Source organism: Podarcis vaucheri (genome assembly GCF_965113315.1).
Source record: "Podarcis vaucheri genome assembly, chromosome: 7".
In the NCBI taxonomy this organism is placed as follows: Eukaryota; Metazoa; Chordata; class Lepidosauria; order Squamata; family Lacertidae; genus Podarcis; species Podarcis vaucheri.
In genome coordinates, this window is record NC_138765.1 from 27569297 (window position 1) to 27590973 (window position 21677).

The 21677-nt window shown below is 48.0% G+C and overlaps 1 protein-coding gene across 3 annotated transcripts in view; it reads left to right on the forward strand.

The window, feature by feature from the left end:
* The window catches only part of SYTL1 (synaptotagmin like 1), a 33787-nt gene that overhangs the window by 3619 nt on the left and 8491 nt on the right, over positions 1–21677 (forward strand). For 2 of the 3 annotated variants that reach the window (XM_082231693.1, XM_082231692.1), the window contains 7 exons: positions 8229–8619; positions 10650–10798; positions 12666–12765; positions 14892–14940; positions 18220–18283; positions 18914–19005; positions 19772–19900. In XM_082231693.1, coding sequence (XP_082087819.1) covers positions 8492–8619; positions 10650–10798; positions 12666–12765; positions 14892–14940; positions 18220–18283; positions 18914–19005; positions 19772–19900 — 711 coding nt within the window. In that variant the 5' untranslated portion in view covers positions 8229–8491. The remainder of the gene's footprint in view (positions 1–8228; positions 8620–10649; positions 10799–12665; positions 12766–14891; positions 14941–18219; positions 18284–18913; positions 19006–19771; positions 19901–21677) is intronic. The other variant, XM_082231694.1, reaches the window with a different exon arrangement.

Consider the following 21677-nt stretch of genomic DNA (forward strand, 5'->3'; position numbering starts at 1 on the left):
TAAACCTAAAAGCATGTATGCACCCTGGAGTTGTTGGTTTCTTCCTGAACAGTCATGACTTTAGTCACTGTAAATTTTGAAGCACTGCTTTTAACTACCTCAGTGTTTCTCAAACTTGGGACCCCAGCTGTTGTTGGACTGCAACTCCCACCATCTCTAGCTAGCAGAACTGGTTGTCAGGAGTGATGGGAGTTGTAGTCCAACAACAGCTGAGGGGCAGGACCCAAGTTTAAAAAACACTGAGGTAGTTAAAAGCAATGCTCCAAAACATGTTTGGCCAGGCCACATTCACACCATACATTTAAAGCACTAGGATACCACTTTAAACAGTCACGGCTTCCTGAAAAGAATCCTGGGAGTTGTAGTTTGTTAAGGGTGCTGAGAGTTGTTAGGAGGCCCATATTCCCTTCACAGAGCTACAATTCCCATAGTTCACTGTGAAGTTGATTGGGAATTGTAGCCATGACTGTGGTATCACATTGATTTAAATGCCATATTATATAGAACGGTGATGCCTTTCTAGCATAACAGCTTCTTGTTTCTAAATCACATGTCAAGATCCAGGCCTTGTCTAAGCTGGTTCTTTCTTGGTTGTCTGAACACAAAAATGCTGAGCTGCTGCCTTTCATCTCATACTTAAGTGCCTATCAAGATATGAAATGTTACTTTAATGTGTTTGAATTCTTTAAAAAAATATTTGCAAAGGTAACAAAAACAAGAAAAGAAATGTGTTTGAGTTGCAGCAATCCCAGAATACATACAAACATACTGTATCCAGTTAAGGAGTTGGGACCGAGCAACCTCCCCGTCGCAAGCTGTCTGCAGACAAACACCAGCCCCCTCGGCCAATAGAAAAAGATGAGCGTTGCCCAGAGTCGGGCCGCGACTGGACCTAACGGTCAGGGGTACCTTTACCTTTTTATCCAGTTAAGATTTAAGGTAGCATCCACTTAACTGGCAATAGGCCCTATTTAGCTCGGGGCCCCGGGGGGGGGGGGATTTAGGCCTAATCTGCACTATGCTTTTAATATTATACCAATTTAAAACAGCCATAGCTTCTCCCCCAATAATCCTGTGATCTGTCATTTGTTAAGGGTGCTGCAAGTTGTTAGTAGACCTCTGTTCCCCTCACAAGGCTACAATCAGGGGTACCTGGTGGCAGTGTGCCCCCCCCCCAATCACTTTACTACACACCTTTGTGCCATGGTGCAAGAAGGTTGGGAAACTTCTGCATTTGATCTCACTTCAACAGCAGCGGTTTGTCACCATGCAAATAAACTATATGTCATAAACCCCATCGTAGGATAGACTTCAGTGTATACAGCCTATTAATCACTCCTGAGTTTTTATGAAAGGAAACTTGATGAGCTATTGTGGCATAGTGGTTAGAGTGCAGGACTAGGACCAGGGAGGCCAGGGTTCAAATCCCCCACTTGGCCATTGTTATAAGAAAAAACGGCGCCTTTTTCCTTATGGGGTACCCAAGAGCCCATATAGAGTCCTTTTGTAGGTTTAAGGCAGGATTTGTGAGTGAAGAGACAATGGGGAGGGTTTTCCCATTTCCTCCCTCCTTGCAGAGAAACATTTGAGGTCAATTTGGGAGAGACAAAATGGTTTCAGGACTTTTTTCCTGTACTGTTTCAGACATGCGGTTTTTTATATATGTGTTTGCTTGGAACATTTATTTTATATCTTAGACCTTATAATTCTCGTAACACCATGAAAACAACTTGCATACAAAAATGTCTTATATTAGGGGAAAGGGGGGGGCGGACTGCTTGCAATGTGTGTATCAGTCACAATTGTATATACAAATGTGTATATCAGGCTAAAATGCTGACAAATTTTCATGGGGATTTAAAATAAATAAATGAATATATTGCTGAAGAAATGTGGTGAGTTGGATTTAGGATTGGAAAGAAAAGAAACTGCAAGAACTGTTCATGCTGCCATTTAAAAGATAACTTGAGTTTCATGAGCAAAACAGATGCCTGGTGTGATTTTATTTCTTTAAAACTAGAAAATAGCTTAAGGCTTAAGAGTGGTTCGGAGAGGCTTACAAATCATCAAGCAATCAATAAATGAGAGTCTCTGCCCTCAGGTTTGCAATTTAAAAAAAGATGCAGCACTGAAGGAAAATGGTTTGGGAGAAAAGAGAGAGTGGCAGCGAAGCAAAGTTATCAGTTGCAAGTTGTTCTAATGAACAGCTAGAGTGAAGCAATTCAGTGAAGGAGGCACAAAAGGTGCTAGACTCTTAGCTGTGCCCATAAGGTGGCCCTGCTGCATCCCTTTTCCTCCTTCCTCTGCTGCAACCTGATGAAATGGCTGCTGCCAGGTTTTGGCTGAATATGATTCAGATGGATTGGGGAGGACAAGCTGAGACCTGCTGCAAGCTGCACACTCCTGAAGGGAGTGGGGAGAAGATCAAGGGAGAGAAGGGTTGGATCTCTTTTGCAGGTGGCTGGGGATGAAGCCTGCAAAACAGCCTGACAGCCGCCAATCTGCCTGTGGGGCACTTGTTAACACAGGGTGGTGGGGGAGGGAAATGGGGAATTCCTTCTTCCTGTCCCAGGGGAATGAGTCCCTCAGGGTGGAAAGCAGGCTGAGCTGGGCTCCTTCAGTGTTGAATGTTGATTTTCTGGGAAGAGCACTAGGCAAATCCCGGGCTGGATCTCTGGGTTGGAGTCAAGACCCGGTTCCTTGTTCCTTGGTGGGGCAAGGCACTCCTCCATCCTCAAAACAGTGGGCATGCCTGCCTTCCTGCCTTTCTAGGGGACGAGGCACATCCCATTCCACAAGCCAAGCTGTTTACCATTATGCAAAGTAAGGCAGTTATGACCACAAACTATTTGCAGAAACGTTTGCATGCCTTTATTGTAGATGGAAGTGTTTGAAACGTGTTGGGTTGTGTGTGGATGTGGTGGCCTATGAGTTGCAGGGGCAGAGAGAAAAGCAGTTGAAGGAGCTGTGTGTGTTTAGCCCGCAGTGTGTATTTTAACAGAGGGGTTGGGAGCCTCTGGCCTGGGGCTGAATGTGGCCCTCTAGGACTGTCTATCTGGCCCTCAGGACTCTCTCCAGGCCCTACTGGCCCCACTCTGTGCCTTCCTTGAGTTCTTTCGCCTGGCTGACCTGTGATAATGTCTGTGGCTTGGCTGAGTTGTGCTTGCAGAAACTCCCTGCTCTTGCCCAGCTTGGATGTCACCTACGGTGCATAGGGAAGAGTCCCACCCATTTCTCTGCCCACTTTTGTCTCTGCCCCTTCTGCTTTTCCTCTGGACCCACCAACCACTGGAATGTTGTCCCCAAAAAGTTACGTATTAGAGATGTAGCCCTCAGGCTGAAGAAAAGTTCAGATGGAACATACAGAAGCCAAAAAACAACAACAACAGAAGGTTTCTCCTGATCTGTCGTCATTTGATGCTCTCTCTGCCACTGGCACATGGTGATAACCTGAAGGAGCGGAAATAATTTTGAATGCTGCTTTATAAAAATGGAATAAACGTGTCTGCTCCACCCCTTACTCATCAAGCACTACCCCTGAGCAGCCAGGTGCAACCAGGCTGTCTCCTGAACCACCAGGTATTGCCCTTTGCCCTCTGGTATTAGGTGCCACAGCTCTCCAATCAACCCTCTCTCTGATTGAGAGAGCTTTGGCAGAAGTTTTGGGCAAGGGAAAAACAACCAAGACTGGCTTCTTTTTTTGTCAAGCAAGCCGGTTGCCTCATTCTGGGGATAATGATATTTCTGGCTCTTTCTTATGCAACCTTCCTCCATCCAGTTGCCCAAGACTGCACCATATCTTTCCCAACACGAGCTTCAGGGGGAAGCTAGAAACTAGATTGCTGACAGTCCAGAGGAGGAGGATGGGGGCCGGGGGAGGTGACATAGTCTTAGATAAAATGTGGTTGATATAACCCAGGGCCAGGGGTGTGGAACCTCAGGGCTGCGTGGCCCTTGGAACACTTCCCCAATCACATTCTCTCCTCCACTGGCCACACCCCTCAGTGGCCCTGGGCTGGGAGTGTATGTAGACCATAGCCTACAGGGCAAAGGAAACATTCACATTTATTGCTCCACCCACTTTTGCATGTGGCCCTCAGAAGATCGTACAGAAGGGAATGTGGCCCTCATACTGAAAAAGGTTTCCCATCTCTGTAAATAACCTATAGTAATGAAACAACGTTGCCTCTTTATACTCAGTTCCTGTGATTCAGTAAGCAATATTGCAGACCCCTGAAATTTCTTGCCACCCATTGCAAACAATGAGTGCTGGCCTGACCCAAGACATTTTTTCTGCACCAAATTCCCCGCTCCTGGCAAGGGGTGGGGGGCTGTCCATTACCCTGGTGCTTCATCGGATGATATCCTTGCTCTGAAAAAAAATCCTGGATCTGTACTTCCTTGCATCTCACCATAACTTACCCACTGCTACACTACAGATTATAGGACTGGGCCTATGCTACAAATGATCAGAATCTCTGTATCTTGGCATTCTTGACCAAAGTGATTTTGAAATGGGCAGGTTTAGTAATTAACAGAGGTGCCGTTCCCCCCGCTACATGGCCCTTAATAGGAAACACCTGCCGCAATGTCTTTGTGATCACCTGCATAATTGCTAAGCAGTGAGGCAAAAGTTGGAACATGGACAAACCTTTTTGTTTAGTGCCTGAACACTCTTTAAATAACAAGCAATGTTTAACCGTGTCTTGGGCTTGAACCTGAACCAGAGAGATGTTGTGGGAAGGGAGCAGCAGAGTGGAAGCTGTGAGCTGAGCCCGTGTGGGGGGGGGGAGGGAGAGGCTGTGTTTGTGCAGGGTGTGATTCCTTGCACAGAGTAAACTTCAGGTGGCTGTAAAAAAGGAAAAGGAAAAGCCTATTGAAATCTCTCCAGGGTGCAGGTGTGTGTAGGAATTCCCCAGAGTTCCATCCTGGACTTGGGCAAGGGCTGGGCTGAAAATGAAGGGAGTGCATGTGTCTGCGAGGGACTGAAGTGGTAGCAGTCTGGCAAAGCTTGCCCAGCTTTCCTGGGGAACCACAGACCCAGGAGCTGAATGTGGCCCTCCAGACCTCTCCATCTGGCCCCTGGAACTTTCTCCAAGCTGCGCCTCTTCCTGGCCCTCTTGCTTGTCTGGAAAGGGGGGGCTAGCCCATTGTACAAAGGTAAAAGTTGCATTAGTTGCTCCACCCACTTTTGCCTCTGGCCCCACCCACATGTGCCTCCCAAAAAGTTACTCAGGAAAGAATGCAGATCTTGGGGTATAAAGTTGGGCCTCCACGCCTAGTCTAGGCTTAGGAATCGCTTATAACACCCCAAATGTGGAAAGAAATTGAATGTGACCATAAAAGTACAGTGGTGCCCCGCAAGACGAAATTAATTCGTTCCGCAATTTTTGTCGTCTAGCGAATTTTTCGTCTTGCGAAGCACGAAATCCCATAGGAATGCATTGAAAATCAATTAATGCGTTCCTATGGTCAAAAAAAGTCCAAACAAAGCCAAATTTGGTACAACAACAGTTTATTAACTGCTCTTTAAAGTCACACATACTGTAAAGAGCAGTTCAAAAATTTAAGGGAAAATAAATTAACTTTATAAACAAAACATGTCTTTGTTTTTAGTCAAAGAAAAAAAGTCGCGAGACGTTTTCGTCTTGCGAAGCAAGCCCATAGGGGAAATTCGTCTTGCGAGGCAAATCGCGAACGGAAAAAACTTTCGTCTAGCGAGTTTTTTGTATTGCGAGGCATTCGTCTTGCGGGGCACCACTGTAATCCTACTTTCATAACACCTGAGCTGAGGGTCACCCAATAAGGCTGAAGGGTGGAAGATTCAGGACCGGCAGAGAGTAGCCTTTTTTCACACAGCCCTCGGGATGGTCTCAATTTTGTTTCTCCTCTTTCCAGTCTTAAATTAAATTCTCCACATGCTGCATAAATTTGCATAATAATATACCTATATATTTAATCCCTCCTGAAAATTAACCAGCATTTTAGTGCGGATTTAGATGCGAGGGCTCTGGGATGCAGCCCAGCATCACAGCTTTTACACAGATGTTGTGGGAATAAATAAACCGAGAATGGGTTTCCTCTGCTCTCCATTTATTTATTTATTTATTTATTTATTTCCCACCCAGCCATCCAAAGTTGTGGCTGTGTAAGTAAGTACCTACAACACCCAGGATCAAAAGCGACATGGCTCTGAATGGCAGTTACTGGGGAGCCACTGCCTCGTATAATCTACTTGTGGGTTTCCCATGTCCATCTGAATGGCTAATGTAGGGATGTTGGACTAAATGGGTGTTTGGCCTGATCCAGCAGCACTCTTCTTTTAGTGTTTTAAACTAATCTGGGTGTTCACATTATCTGCTTTAGATAAAGGCACAAACCACATCACATCCTGTGATCTATGAAACTGGGTTTCCTGCTTTGCTCCCTGTTTTGCGGGTTGGGGGTAGCAGAAGGTGTTTGTTGCACAAATGTTTGCATCCCACTGAAAAGGTACAACCTCCCTGTAATTGTTCTGGATGGCAGGATTATCGTCTCATCTACATGTTTGGGTGCTGAATCGTCACCAGCGTATTTCTTCCTTTCTCTCTCTTTTTTCAATATTTGAATATTTTTGAAGTAATCTCTGAATGCTTGATATCTGTATTTAACATGGGATTTCAGTACTGGATAACATTCAGTTCAGAAGTGGTGGTCAGGGCAAGTGAAGAGGCGATGTTAATATGACTTGAGTAAAAATGCCTCTTCCAGATTATTGAGACATGAACTTTTGTCGCTTAGGGGCTGTTTCATCAGATACAGGAAGTGGACCAAGAAAGTGTCAGGTTGAGGCATCCTGCACAATAGCACGCTGAGAAAGCAAGAACCCAAGGCAACAGGAATGTGAAACCCACATCCGCATTATTGTAGCATTTTCTTTTGGTTTTTTCATTTTTCTTGATCTTTAGCTTCTCAGCCTCTAAAATGCACCTTTTACCTTTGGATTGGTATAGGCTAACAGGGGTACACATCTGGAATACACATCTATAGATCCTGTCCAAGGTATTTTGGTGCCCAAGGCAGAATTATTTCCCCTAGTATAGTGCATTCTTATTGTTTATTTTCACTAATAGGTATTTGTATGCGCAGTTTACTTTAGTATATGTATTTTGTACATATTACTGGAGTGCAAAATTTGGAGAAGTGTGAATTACAAAGTGTTTCCCTGAAAATTGTACTGGAAAGTGCAAATTAGCTAGGTTTGCCTTTAATTGATAACTGAATTGAATAGACTACTTAACATTTAGGGGAGGAATTCAAAATAGTGTTAAAAATCCTAAAACGTAATAGAATTACAACAAAATGCAAATCCATAGAGCGACTGTTTAGAGTGGTATGTTACAGCTTTAAATGTAAAGCACAGGCAAGGCCTTAGTTCAGTCTGCTGAACTGCACCCCCTTAAGTTGCACAGAAGCTGTTGCAAAGTGTCCTGCTTTAGGGCACTCCCTCTGCGTTTTTCTTCCACTGCGTTTCTCTTCCATCTTCAGGATGCAGCACAGATGCACTGCAAGTGTGCCTTGTTTCTACTCTAGCTGTGTCTCTTTCTCTGTGAACACAGTTGTGGTTGGATGACTTTGTCGTAGTACTCCTGCTGTGTCTAATTGTTCCATGTCCACAGTTTGGCCTTCCTTTGAAAAACCATAATCCAGAAGCATTGTTACTTAGATGCTTCCCATCCTGTGGCTGTAGAAGCATTTCCCGCCAGTGTACAGCTGAACTCCTGAAGCAGTTTCTTGAAGAGATGCATTGGGCTGCAGTTGCTACCATCCTTGACCCATGACCATAATGATGGGAGGGCGTTGCACATGGAGGTGTTTAAAAATAAGGACAAGGAATCCGTGTCAACAGATTTCTTCTCAGAAATCACCTGGGGAGACATTCTCCACAAAAGCAGTACTTGGAAATGAGAAGCAAACCCTTTAGTTTAGGTACATCTATATAGCACAGATGTAGAACAGTCTTGTTCATCATTCTCTCTTCCCTCAGGGAACTCTGGGAACTGTAGTTTTGTGGGGGGAGGGCTAGGGATCTCAGATAGCTGTCTCAGAGGCCCAGCCGACTACAGTGCCCAAGGTTCTTTGGAACAATTCATGGCAGTTCAACTGATTTTTAAATTAACATCAATGTGTTCCGCTTGAGAATGAGCTTCTGGCATTAAAATTGTGTCTTTCCTGCCTTTCTCTTTCAGCTGGTTGTGGCCTTGTCTCTCAAAATGGTCGATCAGGACGGAGTGTAGTCTCCCATGGAGCATCACCTAGAAGGCTTCTTGAGAGCCTATGGCAAAGAGTGGGATAATAATACTGGCCTGTTGGCTGGACTTCCCGTTTCCATGTCGCAGGATGATGTACTGACAAGCCAAACCAGAAGGGCCTTTCAGAAGAGCAGCGTTTAGACCCTGGTGAAGTTGGCTTGCGACTCTCACACGGAGTACTTCCCTCCCCCCCGCCCCCCATGGATCAAGACATTGGCATGGACTCCTTGCTGGACCTCAGCTTTCTGACTGAGGAGGAGCAGAACGCCATTGCGGAAGTGCTGCGGAGAGACTCGCAGCTGCGGATGTCGGAGGAAGGACGCATCAGGTGAGAAGCAGCTTGGTGGTGGTAGCTCCAACATGTGTGGACACAGAGGCTTCCTTATACCAGGACCAGCTGATGGAGTCTTGTCCATTAGTGCACTGCCCCACCTGTTGGGGTCTGCTAATCGGGCCCAAGCTGCCTTGGTCACTGAAAAGCCAATAAATGTCGTAGGCAGAGGAGATTCCCATAATCACTAATTTATTCAGCTGAGTAAAACAGAGCGGGTGAGCCACACTCACCAGTGTGATGGTGAAGCCGTCGCAAATAGCCTTTGTTCATACTTTTTATAGGCACCCCCTACCTTTCCCCCTTTCGAGATTCCTTGCGCTAATCGAAACAGGACAGCCTGCCTGGAGACCTTGAAGGGGAGAGTTGGCTGGCAGAGGGAGCTTTTCCTGAAAATCGCCCAGCAACGTTATCTGGTCTTCACATATTTGTGGCTCACCCTCCTAAATTCTAAAGCAGGCAGTTTTTCACAGAAGCAAAATGGCATCAGTTAGGCTAACCAAAAAACAGGACAAGGACAGGCCTCTGTGGCTCTTCCTGAGACCCCACACACCAACCCCCGTCTGCCCTCAGCAAGCCTTGCTTGCCTTTCTTACAGTCGTTCCCAGTTTGTGGCACTGACAGTCTCAATGAGACCCTTGAAGAACTCAGCAGGGAGGAGGCTGGGGACAAAACTAGACTTAGTGGGCTCTGCTAAAAAGTGAAAGATATGCAGCTGAGGAGAAAATAACAGGCTGAGAACCTCTCCCTCTCTTTCTCATTATGGCAACTGGCTGAAAAAGCAATACAAAACAAACTGGCTAGGCGGCTTTATTTTGTATTCTGCCGCTCCCCCCCCCCAGTCCTAACCTGAGTTCTGTTAACAAAGGAGCACACTTTCTTTAGCTGGAATGGAGCAAATCGTAGCTATAATTCACCTGAGTCAGTAAAAATTCTGGGAGGGGCCCTGGCTCAGTGGCAGAGCATTTGTTTTACATGTACAAGGTCCCAGGTTCAATCCCCAGCTTCTCCAAGTAGGGCTGGGAGGGAACCCTTGCCTGAAACCCCAGAGATCTGCTGCCAGCCAGTGTAAACAATACTGAGCTAGAGAGCCCAATGGTCTGGTTTAGTATAAGGCAGCCTCCTTTGATTCTGTCTATATAGGAAGGAATTGTTGGGGGCAGGTCGAGGATGAAATTTTTCGGTCTGTGGATTCTCTCTTCGTGGGCATTTGGCATGGAATTTATGAGGCACCTTTGGCAGGATTTCCTAGCTCAGCTGCCAGAGTGGAAATGGTTTTCAGAAATGGTTCTGAGCTGAAATGGTTCTGAAATGGTGGTGCCCAGTGATGGCGAGCTGCAGCTGTTGGCAATTGCTGAAAATGTGCCTTTTCACCTGGGCCTCAGACACCTGCAATGTATGTTTTCAGGCCTCACCCTGTTCCTGTGACTGCAATTGGCTTTAGTTGTTTTTAATGCTGAATTTAAAATTGTTGTAAACTGCCCTGGGAACTGCTGGTAAAGGGCATGTTGTAAATTTTATTTTTATTATTTCATATGAGCCGAAGCCTGCAACAAAGTGTTGCAGCATGAAGTGCTTCAGTTCAGAATTCTAGCCAGCCAGCCGTGCCTTCTTCCAGGGTGCTACCATTCTGTCACCCCACTCCACAATTTTTCACTTCCTGCCCCCAAAAGTCAGTCAGCCAGCATTCCATGGCCCAGATGGCAGGGCAGGGGGAGCTTTGACTCTCTATATATTTGAACTATAGCTCTCATCATTACTGGCTATTAGCAGTGCTGGCTGAGGTTGATGGGAGATGGAGTCTATCAACATCTGGGGGTGGGACACAGGTTCTGCATCTCTGGGATATAGGATAGGGTTACTTATTCTGAGACGGTCGACACAATATTACATATGTCAATTCAGAAGTAACTCCCATCGAGTTCAGTGAGGGTTACTCCCTGGTAAATGTGCCTAGGAGGTTGCAGCCTGAGGTTCTGCTCTAGAGAAGCAATCCTCACCTGCCTGCTTGTCTTTCTTCCCCCAAGCAAACTGCGTGAGTCCGTCTCGGATCCCAGCTGGTTGAAGATCCTGTCAGGGGACTGGTTCTGCGATGTCCGTTCAAAGCGGCACCGGCACAATCATTTTGGCTCAGACATTGTCCGGGCTTCCATCCGTCGCAAGAAGAAGTCCAAAGGTAAGGGAGAGAGAAGACCCTCTTTCTGGCTGCCATCCCTGCAGTGCTAAAGCGCTGATCTCTCTCCTCACACTTCTAAACCAGGGGCAAAAGGGATGTGGGTGTATTTAAGTCCACAAGTGGGATGGGAGAGTCTGTGGTCCTTCAGGTGTTGTAGAACAGGGGTGCAGACCTGTGGGCTGAATGTGGCCCTCTGGACCCCTCTATCTGGCCCTCAGAAGTTTCTCCAGTCACATACCATCTCCCCGAGTCACTCCTCTCACTAGCTCTGCATTGCATTCTCCTTGAGTGTTTTTGCCGGGCTAGAATGTGCCCTTGAACACTTAATAATAATCATAATAATATATGTATTACCCACCCTTAACCCTAAGGTTCATGGGCATGTTACAGCATTAAAACACAATATTAAAGACAGTTTAGAATACATACACAAAGATATGTACAAGGTGTGACTGGAAAGTTTAGTGAATGGTCGCAGAAATCGTACAGGGAGAAATATTTGAACATACAGTCGGCATCGGAAACCCAGTAAATGCTCACAATTGTGTACTGAGATGAAGCTGTAACTCGAAAGACAGTGTATGAGTGGTTTAAGCATTTCCGTGAAGGGCGGCAAACCATCGAAGATGACCATCAGTCTGGCAGGCCCTCAACAAGCAGAACGACGGCAAATGTTGACAGAGTTCGTGAGTTATTGATGCGGGATTGGCGTTTGTCCGTCCGAATGATGATGGAAGAATTGCATATTCCACGTGAAATCGTTACTGAGGTTACTGAGTTGTCCCACCCCCATATTCTCCGGATCTGGCCCCACCGGATTTCTTTCTTTCCTCAAAACTGAAATCTGCACTGAAATGGCACAGATTTTCCAACATTTCACATGTCCAAGCTGCTATGACGAGGGAACTGAAAGCAATAAGAAAAGAGAACTTCTCCAGAAGTTTCCAACAGTTCTATGAACGTTGTCAATGGTGCATTGTATCAGAGGGGGGCTACTTTGAAGGCCTGTAAGGTATGTATGTTCAAATATTTCTCACTGTCCGATTTCTGTGACCATTCACCAAACTTTCCGGTCACACCTTGCATTTGTGTGTGTCTATATTTATATGGGTGGTGCTGTGGGTTAAACCACAGAGCCTACGACTTGCTGATCAGAAGGTCGGCGGTTCGAATCCCCGCGACGGAGTGAGCTCCCGTTGCTCGGTCCCTGCTGCTGCCAACCTAGCAGTTCAAAAGCACATCAAAGTGCAAGTAGATAAATAGGTACCATTCCGGCGGGAAGGTAAACGCCATTTCTGTGCGTTGCTCTGGTTCGCCAGAAGCGGCTTAGTCATGCTGGCCACATGACCCGGAAGCTGTACGCCGGCTCCCTCAGCCAATAAAGCGAGATGAGCGCCGCAACCCCAGAGTTGGCCACGACTGGACCTAATGGTCAGGGGTCCCTTTACCTTTACCTTTACCTTTTTACACACACACAAGCATACACACACAAACATCTGTCTCCTCTTGCTTGCTTGCTTGCTTGGATGGAGGATAGAGATGGGTGTGTGCTGAAACTAGCCTGCCATACAAGGGTAAAATTTACATTCATTGTCCTGCCTGCTTTTGCCCCTGGCCCTGCCCACCAGTTGCATGTGCCCCCCCCCCCTCAGGCGAAAGACTCTTCCTCATCACAAATAACATGAGAAGAGTGTGCTGGATCAGGCCAATGGCCCATCTGGTCCAGAATCCTCTAACTCACAGTGGCCACCAGATGCCTGTGGGAAGCCTGCAAGCAGGACCTGAGCACAGGAGCACTCCCCCCCCCTCCCCGCATGGCTTCCAACAAGTGACATTTGGAGAGACACAGCTTTTACTTATCACAAAGCAGGTGAACAGGACCCAAAGCAACGAGCCAGCTTAGGAGACCTGGAGGTGATCAGTGAACCCCCAGCGGAGGAGGAGAACGCGGCGGATGCAGTGGACGGGTGAGAAGCATGGGCAGTTTGGGTGTGTTGATGGGGGAACCTTGCCTTTTCATTAGGGAATGTTGGCTCCTCCAGGAGAGAGGGTCAAATGTCTAAAAAGAGCATCTCACCCCCATCGTTCTGCCCGGACACTGAGGTCCAGTGCCAAGGGCCTTCTGGCGGTTCCCTCACTGTGAGAAGCCAAGTTACAGGGAACCAGGCAGAAGGCCTTCTTGGTAGTGGCACCCACCCTGTGGAACGCCCTCCCACCAGATGTCAAAGAGAACAACAACTACCAGACTTTTAGACGATATCTGAAGGAAGCCCTGTGTAAGGAAGCTTTTAATGTTTGAGGCATTACTGTATTTTAATATTGTGTTGGAAGCCGCCCAGAATGGCTGGGGAAACCCAGCCAGATGGGAGGGGAGAAAAAAATAATAATTATTATTATTATTACTACTACTACTACTACTACTACTACTAAAAGCTGGTGACTGTTCTTAGGATGAATAGCATCAGCTGAGTGCCAAACGAGATCTTATGTGAACTGCCGGGCTACCAGTCATGTCTGGGTCATAGAGGGGGGGGGGAATCAAATCCTTGGTATTAAATAATGAGAGCAGCTTTGTTTAAGGCAAATTGCAGCACAGAGGTGATTTTTAGTCAAGATCACAGCTGGGGAAGAAGGGTTATACTTTATGGAACTCACTGGAACTCAGTTCTGGCACCTCTCAGGTGGGCGCATGGCCATTCTAAGAGAACTAGGGAGGTGTTCATGGTAATTTTTGGCACCTCTTTTTCTAGAAAGAAATAGCACTGGTTATACCACCCCTCCCTACTGGTTTTGGTCCTGATGAAAATTGGAGGGGCTTTTGCACCTAGGGTTACCTTTTTAAAATATCCTGATGTGTCTGATAGCCAAGCAGTTAGCATAGCGTACCATTTAACCCTAAATAACCAAGATGGATAAAGAAGATAAATATTTTTAAAGGAGGCAGTGTTTTAGCACAGGACTGGAGAACCTCTGGCCCTCCAGGTGTTGATGGATTACAGTTCCCATCACTCCTGATTTTTGGCCCTGCTGGCTGGGGATGATGTCAGAGGCATTATCTGGACGGGCCAACATCTCCATGATTTAACACAGGCGTTCCAAAACTGGTGTGTAGACCACCATGGCATGTCTGTGGATCTGAGATTGAAGACAGGATTTGGCACCTGCATCTCATCAAAGGTTCATCTTGATTTTTAACTCTATTCATGTTGCTTCTTTTAGTTCTTAAATTGTGTTTTATGTTTTACAGTATGCATTCTGTGGAATTTGAACTGTAACACAATAACATGCAGTATATAAGGAATAAAGGAAGCAATAAAAATGCAGTCGGAAATCATGTGGCATCTAGCACAGCACATCTACAACAGGCAGAAGAATCATTAAGACCCTAAATAATTTTCAAGTTGTCCATGGGGGCAGATGGGGGAATTTGGGAACCACTGGCTTAATAGAATCTTGTAGCTACAAAGATGAGGCTGCAATCCTAAACCAGTTTACCTGTGAATAAGCCTCAATACCTGCGAATAAGCCTCAATAGCTTCTGAGTAGGCATGTTTAGAATTGCCTTGCTTAGCCAAGTTGCTGGGCAAGAGGAGAGGGCAGCAGTGACTGCTGTTTGCCTGTATGTAAGCAGGGGGCAGATTCCTGCAAAGAAATATGGAGTTTAGCAAACCAAAGACTGAGTACATGTCTTTATCTCCTTTCTGCACTAGCGGAATGTGTTTGTGATAAGGCTGTGGTCTAAGTTCATCAGAAAGTCAGTGAGCATTAGCTGAGATTGGCGTTGGGTCTTAGAGGCACACCAAAGATCTGCATGACTTCCAAGTGAATTATCAGCATCCTTTTATATGTGTAAACGTGTTTATATTTGAATGTATTTTTATTCGTGGTTAAGAATATTGGGAACTGTACTTTACGCCTCAAAGAGCTACAGTTTCCAGCAATGTTAACAAACTACAGATCCTAGGATTTTTCGGGTGTGTGCTTCAAATGTATGAGGTGGATGCAGACCTTGCTCCTTGGAGAAAGAAGAAAATAATTTTATGAACCAGAGAGCTTTCACCTAAAGAGGGAAAATCTCTCCATTTCTTCATAGGCTCCCAAGTGAGACAGATCCTCAGCCATCCATGTCAAAAGAGACTCAGGTGAGTTCACTTGGCTGGTGGGGTGAGCTACACTGTGATAACAAAACCTATTCGAGGCAGGCGGGGAATAGGACTATAGAAAGCTGCCTTACACCACTGGCCCATCTAGTTCAGTACTGCCTGCACTGATTGGCAGCAGCTGCCCAGGTTTTCAGACCAGAAGGTTAGTCCCGCTCGGAGTAGATCAGTTGAAATTAATGGACAAGATTAATTTAGGTCCGCTAATCCCAATGGGTCTACTCTGATTTCAGTTTAGTTGGTTACGACCCCACGAGTCTTTTCCATCCCTACCTGTGGATGCCGGAGATTGAACCTGGGACCTTCTGCCCACAAGGCGTGCTGCGCAGCAAGCCTTCTCCTCATCTCCCATTTATGGAAGGGCATCTCACATTCCAAGTGGGTTTTGATATTGGGGCTTGTGTTGTGTTTCAAAACAAAAGTCCTGGAGCAGCACCTAGCACATTTTGAACCAAAGGAGAGTCATACTGCGTCGCACCAAAGGCCTGTCTACTTTTCCACAGTGGCCAATAGTCCTCTCCCACCTGTGTTCCCCAGCGACTGGCATGCTGTCTGGAGGCAGGAGATAACTAGCTTGTCTAGCAGCTCTTGATAGCCAGACCTTTAAAGCCTATTTGAAACACATTCTCTGCCCGCTGCCTCAGCAGGAATGCAGTAGTACCTCGGGTTACAAACACCTCGGGTTACAAACACTTCGGGTTACAGACTCCGCTAACCCGGAAGTAGTACCTCGGGTTAAGAACTTTACCTCAGGATGAGAACAGAAATCATGCTCCGGTGGCAGCATGAGGCCCCATTAGCTAAAGTGGTACCTCAGGTTAAGAACGGTTTTAGGTTAAGAACAGACCACCGGAATGAATTAAGTATGTATCCAGAGGTACCACTTTACTGGAAATTGTAGTTTACTCTTCACAGTCCTGCAGTTCCCGGCACTCTTAACAGATTGTAGTTCCCAGGATTCTTTGCGAGGAAAAATAAAACAAGCTTTTGAACGTGTGTGTGCCGCCTGAGTCAGACTGATGGTCTGTTTGGCACAGCATGGTCTACTCTGACTGGCAGCGGGTCTCCCAAGTTCTGTTGTGCTCCCTGGCCTTTTGTCTTAGCATTTTAGCAAGAGATGACGGGTGCTAAACCCGGGGCTTCCTGCATGCAAGTGTGTCGCCGCCACTGAACTGCGGTCTCTGCTGTTGGTTAGACACAAGCTCAGCGGTTTCTGCTTGAGATAAAGGCCAACTTGAGCTTTCCAAACAGTAAATCTATCTTATCTGTTGTGTGTGTGTATAAATAATTATCTGTGGTTAGAGCCAGAGCCAAAAAAGGGGTGGGATCTGTTTTCCCTCCTTCTGCCACTGCTTCACTCTCTCTTTCTGCCCCTCCTTGCCTTTCAGGCTGCAGGGAGCAGGATGGGAGGGAAATGCATGACCTGATAGCTTGCAGAAGGCTTTTGAAGATGGGGGGGGGGGCATGCCCGCCTCCTGGGCTGGCCCTGCACATTTTTCAGGCTGAGGAATAGGTCACGGTGGTGCCCCCTGCCCAAATTTCCCCTTCTATGTTCAGAAGGCGGCTGAATCTTAGCCCATACCTTGGCCACATATTTAAAGCGCTCTTATTACCCATAAAGGGACACGGATGGCGCTGTGGGTTAAACCACAAAGTCTAGGACTTGCCGATCAGAAGGTCGGCGGTTCGAATCCCCGCGACGGGGTGAGCTCCCGTTGCTCAGTCCCTGCTCCTGCCAACCTAGCAGTTCGAAAGCACGTCAAAGTGCAAGTAGATAAATAGGTACCGCTCTGGCGGGAAAGTAAATGGCGTTTCCGTGTGCTGCTCTGGTTCACCAGAAGCGGCTTAGTCATGCTGGCCACATGGACTTCTCCGCTGTCCGGGGCGATTTAAAAGCCCCTGGGAAGGCAGGCAGGGGGGACAAAGACTTTTGCCCCCCGCCAGCCTTCAGAAGGTGTCCCCGCCCCCCCTCCCCACTTCGGAACAGCTTTCCGAAGTGGGGCGGCTGGGGCAGGCGTCCCCGCCCCCCCTCCCCACTTCGGAACAGCTTTCCGAAGTGGGGCGGCGGGGCCAGGTGTTCCCGCCCCCCCCGCCCCACTTCGGAACAGCTTTCCGAAGTGGGGCGGCGGGGCCAGGTGTTCCCGACCCCCCTCCCCACTTCGGAAGAGCTTTCCGAAGTGGGGCGGCGGGGCCAGGTGTTCCCGACCCCCCTCCCCACTTCGGAAGAGCTTTCCGAAGTGGGGCGGCGGGGCCAGGTGTTCCCGACCCCCCTCCCCACTTCGGAAGAGCTTTCCGAAGTGGGGCGGCGGGGCCAGGTGTCCCCGCCCCCCCGCCCCACTTCGGAACAGCTTTCCGAAGTGGGGCGGCGGGGCCAGGTGTTCCCGACCCCCCTCCCCACTTCGGAAGAGCTTTCCGAAGTGGGGCGGCGGGGCCAGGTGTTCCCGACCCCCCTCCCCACTTCGGAAGAGCTTTCCGAAGTGGGGCGGCGGGGCCAGGTGTTCCCGACCCCCCTCCCCACTTCGGAAGAGCTTTCCGAAGTGGGGCGGCGGGGCCAGGTGTCCCCGACCCCCCTCCCCACTTCGGAAGAGCTTTCCGAAGTGGGGCGGCGGGGCCAGGTGTCCCCGACCCCCCTCCCCACTTCGGAAGAGCTTTCCGAAGTGGGGCGGCGGGGCCAGGTGTCCCCGCCCCCCCGCCCCACTTCGGAACAGCGTTTTAAAATGCTGGGGGTGGGGAGCGAAGCGCTGCCGACCCCCAGCATTTTAAAATCTTCCCAGGACACGGGGAGATTTTAAAATGCTGGGGGTCTGCAGCGCTTCGCTCCCGACCCCCAGCATTTTAAAATCTTCCCAGGACACGGGGAGATTTTAAAATGCTGGGGGTCGGCAGCGAACGCTTCGCTCCCGCCCGCCCGCCAGCATTTTAAGATCGCCCGGGGCAGGCGGGGGGGAGGCAGGCCGGGGGGAGCAAAGACTTTTGCCCCCCGCCGGCCTTCAGAAGAGGTCCTCTTCTGAAGGCCGGCTGTGGGCGAAAGTCTTTGCTCCTGACCGCCAGCATTTCCCTATGGGCTTTCGTCTTGCGATGCAAGCCCATAGGGAAATTCGTCTTGCGAAGCGCCTCCAAAACAGAAAACCCTTTCGTCTTGCGGGTTTTCCGTCTTGCAAGGCATTCGTCTTGCGGGGTACCACTGTACATTTCCTATTATCAGACCATTTGTAGTCATTAAACCCAGCTTGCGCTCTCTCTGTCTCTCTTTCTTTTTAGATGGCTGACTTGACTTTGCAAGATGTGATCCAGTCCCCAGAGCAGATGCCTGAAAACAAGCCAGGTAAAATAACAGCACCACACACAGGGTGGTATTCGATTACATTTTACTCAAGAGTAGACCCATTGAAATTCATGGGCCTAACTTTGCCATGTTCATTCATTATGGTGGGTCTACCCTGAGTAACACATAGTTGAATGCCACCCACATATTAGTGTGTGTGCATGCATGAGAAAAAGCAGAGGTTAAGCAAACTGGACTACTATTGAGATGGTAATTTCCGAAGTCCCAGGGCAGGTTGCAGCACACTTTAATTCAGTTCTGCCTTCCTTGGCGGCGGCTGAAAGGTGTGTGTGACATGCAGCACAGGGAAGCTGAGGTTCCCAAGCAATTTACTGCCTTGTACAGCATCATGGCTGGCTGAGCCACCCATCAGGAAGACCCTGGTTCGAATTTCACCACAGACCATTCATGGTGAAGTGGCTTGATAATGCCACAGCCTCTTAGCCTCAGTCCTTCATCAGTATTATGGGAGTTGCCTATTGGGTTGTTGCAAGGATAGCAAGAAGACGGTGTTTCTGAAGCTCTTTGGAGGCTTGGAAGCACAATGCCCTGCTATGTATTTGCTCTATTTCAATCTTGCACAGAACTGAGTTTCCGTCCCTCCCCTAATGTCCCTATCCTTTAATGCAGAGAGAAGCGACTCGTTTAGTAGCCTCAGCTCAGAGACTGGAGAAGAGGAGCAGCAGAACAGCAGCGTGCCAGCCATCATGGTCACCCTGCAGGTATGAGGTGTTGCTAGGCAAGTGAATAACATCTTCCGTCTGGACCAGGGGTGGGCAACCCACAGCCCTCCAGGTGCTGTTAGACTACAGCTCCCTTCAGCCTCATCCTGCAAAGCTGGTGTCCAGGAATGATGCAAGCTGTAGTCCAGCACTATCTAGAGAGCCACTGGCTACCCACCCTTGATGTGAGCACTGTGTACTCTAAACAGAGGCCTGAGTAAACACAAGCCACGTAAAAACTATTGTGTGTCCTAGTGCATGGGACTTAAGACTGGGTTAAGATTTATGTTCTGTCATGGAGAAATGGAGTGGCTGTTTTGTTTATGTTTATGTCATCATATAATTATAGAGTTTTCTCTACCTTAATTCCCAATCTGGAAAATCGGGTACAACCTGTCCATCATTTACCCTCCATTGGAAGAGTTGAGGGTTGTTATTGTTGTTTAAAAAAAATCACTCCTGCAGCACGGAAAGCTCAGCTCTGCCTGCAGCATTGTTATTTGAGTAGCTCTCTTACTCAGTGGGGTCCTGCAACTCAAAAGTCCAGAAATTGCCCTGTTATTCATAGGTGCTACGTTGTAGGAAGGTTGTGAGGATAAGCTCCCGTTTTCCTAATTGTTTTCCTAGAATCATAGAGTTGGAAGGGACTCCAAGGGTCATCTAGTCCAACCCCCTGCAATGTGGGGCTCAAACGCATGTCCCTGAGGTGAAGAGTCTCATGCTCTCCCAACTAAGCTGTTACCTACCTTGTCTTTTACATCCTTAGAGCAACGAGAGTCTTGAAAATGGCCAGGAAAGCACTTTGGATACATCACCTCCAAAGAACAATGCAGTGGGTTCCCGGAATAAACTGATGAGCACCAGTTCCTCGTTTTCCAGTCTAAGCTCATCCACAGTATGTGACTGGGGAGGGGTGGGAGGAGCAGTGGCTCAGTGGCGGGGGCAGCTTTTTAGCATGGGGAATGGAAGAGAAAATATATCGACTTTCACTTTGCAATCTGTCAGGGGGCTATCAGGGGAGCAGGTTCATCAACAGGTCAGAAGGGAGACTCAAAGTCAGCTGTTTTATTCAGGGAATTAGTATACCACAGATATCACTCAGGTGAAGCTGCCCTCAGTGAAGACATTGCCAAGACTGGCTCTTGACACCTCCTCCTCCTCCTAAACCAGAGGTCGGCAACCTAAGGCCCATGGGCTGGAAGCAGCCCATGAGGATCGCTTAACCAGTCCATGAGCTGCCCCCAAACCGAGCTGCCTGCTCAGCGAGTCCCTGTGCGCTGCGCTAAACCGGCGCAATGCAGTGTGGGGACTTTCTTCCGCGGCTCTGGAAACAGCTTCTGTGCATGCCCAGACACCAGAAATTGCTTCTGCGCAGGCATGATTTTCAGCGTCTGGGCATGCGCAGAAGTAGTTTCCGGTGCCGCAGGCATGCGCAGACACAATTTCTGCCGGTTGGGCCCACAGAGGATCTCTGCGGAAGTGATCTGGCCCCATACCCAGTAAGCCTTGCTGACCCCTGTTCTAAACCTTTTCCGGATGTCTTCCAAGCAGACACAAATTCTGGCGGGTAGGAGCTCCGCCCACCCCACCCTGGGCTTTTCTTGCTTTCTGTTCAGCTATGTGTAAAGTTCTGTGTGACCTTGGAGTCAAGGGACAAGGGGAACTCAATGCAGAGGGACTGGGCAACTGTGAAACTGTTGCCCCTCCTTGTCCTCTCCTTCAGATCCTGAACTCAAATTGTGTCCCTCTGCACCCAGTCCTGTCCTTGGAGGGCTCCCTGCCCCTGGGTCGTCTTCTTCACTCAAGCCTCCTGTGTCTTCCACCTCCCAGCTTCCTCTCTCCTCTGATCTGTCTTCTGTGTCCCGCCACCAGTCCCCTGGGTCTGAGCCTTCTTCCTCCATGGCTTCCCTAGGGGGTTTCTCAGTTGGAGCCTCCCACCACTCATCATCTTTCCCAGCCAGTTCCAGACAAACGTCCCCCCATTCATTTTCCTCCCCACCAACCTCACAGTTCATACAATTGGGAAGCGTGTGCAAAAGTGCATCAATGAAAATGACACACACAAATACATTACATTAGGGGAAATTTCTTGGACGAATGTGTATGCTAGGCATTTTTCACATGGACTTTAAAAAAAATGGAGACTGATGTGGAAATGGGGCGCACTGAATTTAAGATTGGAAAAATACATAAATAGAGGAAAAACCAAGAGGTAATTCTGTCCATTGCGAGTCTCCAGGAGGACCCTCTCTTTTGGAAGTAAAAGCACAGATTTTTTTTAAAAAAGGTGGGGCAGTGAGGATAGAAGGAGACAAAACTGTACAAAGAAAACCATAGAATCATAGAACTGTAGAGTTGGAAGGGACCATAAGGGTCATCTAGTCGAACCCACTGCGATGCAGGAATCTTTTGCCCAGCGTGGGGCTCAAACCCACGACCCAGAGATTAAGAGTCTCATGCTCTGCCGACTTAGCTATGCACCCTTTTAAAGGAAGGTTGTCGGTAGGCATCCGATTGGTGAATAGAAAAAGTTTTATTTCAGAAATCCCTGTGGAAACCCTTAAAATTGCCATTAGGGCTACAGAAAATGAATTTGCTCCAAAGGCCCATCAGGCTTAGATGAATTGATTTCTAGTTTCAGAAGTCAGATTTGCATTTCCCCTCTGCTCGCA